Raw genomic sequence first — 2,282 nt, 5'->3', positions numbered from 1 at the left:
TATTTCACCCAAATGGAAATTTTATAGTAATGCTTAATTCCTAGGCCAATTTATACATATTTACTATTTTATTTGGGTTCTATCAAGTTATTTTAAAAATGTAAAATAGTATCTAGAGTAATGGGTTTTAGAAATTCTGTAAGGTAAAACAGAAACAAGCAAGGAGAAATATAAGCACATAAGAGGGAGTTTAAATGGTAAAATACAGGGAAAACAATATGAAATGGTCAGTCATTGGGAATGGTCTCTAATGTGTTGAAATGATCTAGCATACATTTAATCTTTTTTTTCCCCCTTTACTAATAATTTTCAATATCTCAAATATTCTTTGCTCTATTTTTTTTCCTGTGTGAACTTCCTGAAAGTAGAAAAGGCTAATGTAGCTGGGCTGCAGAGTGAAGGGGAGAAGTTCGGAGTGTAGCCTAGAAAATAGGCAACAGCGAGATCATACAGGGCCTTACTGGTCAGTACAAAAAGAAGCCATTGAATGGTATAGTAAGATTTGTGGATTAAAAAAAAAATTCACTCTGGCTATAACATGGAGGATAGTTAGTGTGGATGCAGACACCAGTTATGAGTTATTTCTATACTCTAGGGATGAGATTATGGTAATTTAAACAAGATGGCAGCCATAGAGCTAGAGAAACAAGATTGAGTTTGAAGAGGGGTTGGATATAGGAGTAAATGGTAAGGACAATGGAAATATGAAAATTGAATATTTCTAGTTTTCTGGTTTATGCAACTGAATGGATGGTGGTTTCACTTACCAATACAGGAAATAATGGAAAAGAACCAGTTTTGAGGTCCTGTTTCACAAAAGTTGACTTGAAAGGGCTTTTGAAACTTTTAAGCCTTGTGAACTTTGGCAAGTTGCTCTTTCAGAAAACTGGTTTACTCATCTCCAAAATGAGGTAATCAGTACACTAAATGACCTAATCAGTACTTACTGGAACTACAATGCAATTATATCATTGTGGTTTCAAAGGTGTGTGAGTTTAGGTAGAAGCAGAGGATGAAATATTTGAAATGATAAGCAGAATATTTGAATTTCATGTTAAAAAGAAAAGAGATCAAAATACATGTCTAAGAAAGGGAATACATATGTAGGAAATGGTATGACCAAACTATAATTTGAAGAATGTTATTCTGACAGCTGGATTGAAGCAAGAGATAAGTTAGCAGATGAGAAGTAAGATAAGACACTGAATCAATGAAGGCTTAAATTGTAGTAGCAATTCTTAAAAAAGGAAGTTCAAAGTTTTAGATGGTATGTAAGATGAATTAGTAGAATTTGATAACATAAATCAGAAAATGACAGAAAAAGAAACCGACACTAACAACTTATGTGTTTTTTTTCAAGCTTGAAGATGAAGAAGATAAGGGAGACACAAGAATGTATTTAAGGGATATTATTTAGAGATTTGAGGATGATCAGTTTATTAATTGACATTCTAAGTGTAGCTATTTCATATATTAAAAAGTAAATTACATTTTTAAGAAAATAATCATTTAACAGAAGTAATTGACTAGATGTACCATTTCTTTAAAAAACAGTACTAACTAGCATTTAATAAATATATGTGGAAATTTATTTTAAAAAATATAGTTAGCACTAAGAACAATTTCTGCAATTTATTCTAAAAGTTTTTTTCTTACTAGATCTCTGATTTCATTTTTCAGCTCCATGTGGAGGCCATTTTTCAGCTCCCAGTGGAGTGATTCTCTCACCAGGATGGCCAGGATACTATAAAGACTCTTTGAATTGTGAGTGGGTGATTGAAGCTGAACCTGGACACTCTATCAAAATTACATTTGAAAGGTCTCTGAAAATATTTTTCTTACCTTCTAAGGAAAAGATTATCTAAAAGAATAGTTGATATTCTCTGTTTCATTTACCAAATCAATGTATAATTTTATTGTGATTAGTCCATTGTTGTGCCTTGAATGCTTCAGACTGTTTGCCCCTTTTTAACCTTTCAGCTTGTTTTCAAGTTAATTTTCTATTTGTTTAATGCTATATCAGTACTATTGAAATAAACAAGATTGACCTTTTTGCTTTATATGTATGTACACTACTGAAATATGAACATGTGACCTTTAACTTAATGAGTTTAGTTGCCCTATATTTTGAATGACCTGTGAATTTTGCTGGGCTGGGTTTCAAGAGGCAAAGGTTCTGTAAACACATTGAAATCAATACTGGACTGCAGTTTAAGACATTTATGCACATATATACCTACACTTACAAGTCCTTCTGAAAATGGCTGTGTCAAGCAGTATAT

At 32.0% G+C, this 2,282-nt stretch overlaps 1 protein-coding gene across 1 annotated transcript in view; it reads left to right on the top strand.

Annotated features, from left to right (window-relative positions):
• LOC105819659 (CUB and sushi domain-containing protein 3) overlaps positions 1–2,282 on the top strand; it is a gene marked incomplete at both ends in the record, with an annotated part of 761,280 nt that overhangs the window by 360,346 nt on the left and 398,652 nt on the right. Inside the window, one exon of the mRNA XM_012655960.1 lies at positions 1,681–1,819. Coding sequence (XP_012511414.1) covers positions 1,681–1,819 — 139 coding nt within the window. The remainder of the gene's footprint in view (positions 1–1,680; positions 1,820–2,282) is intronic.

This window comes from Propithecus coquereli, unplaced genomic scaffold (genome assembly GCF_000956105.1).
Source record: "Propithecus coquereli isolate 6110/MARCELLA unplaced genomic scaffold, Pcoq_1.0 Scaffold494, whole genome shotgun sequence".
In the NCBI taxonomy this organism is placed as follows: domain Eukaryota; kingdom Metazoa; phylum Chordata; class Mammalia; order Primates; family Indriidae; genus Propithecus; species Propithecus coquereli.
The sequence above is the reverse complement of the archived record's forward strand: the minus strand, read 5'-3'. Positions and strand labels throughout refer to the sequence as shown.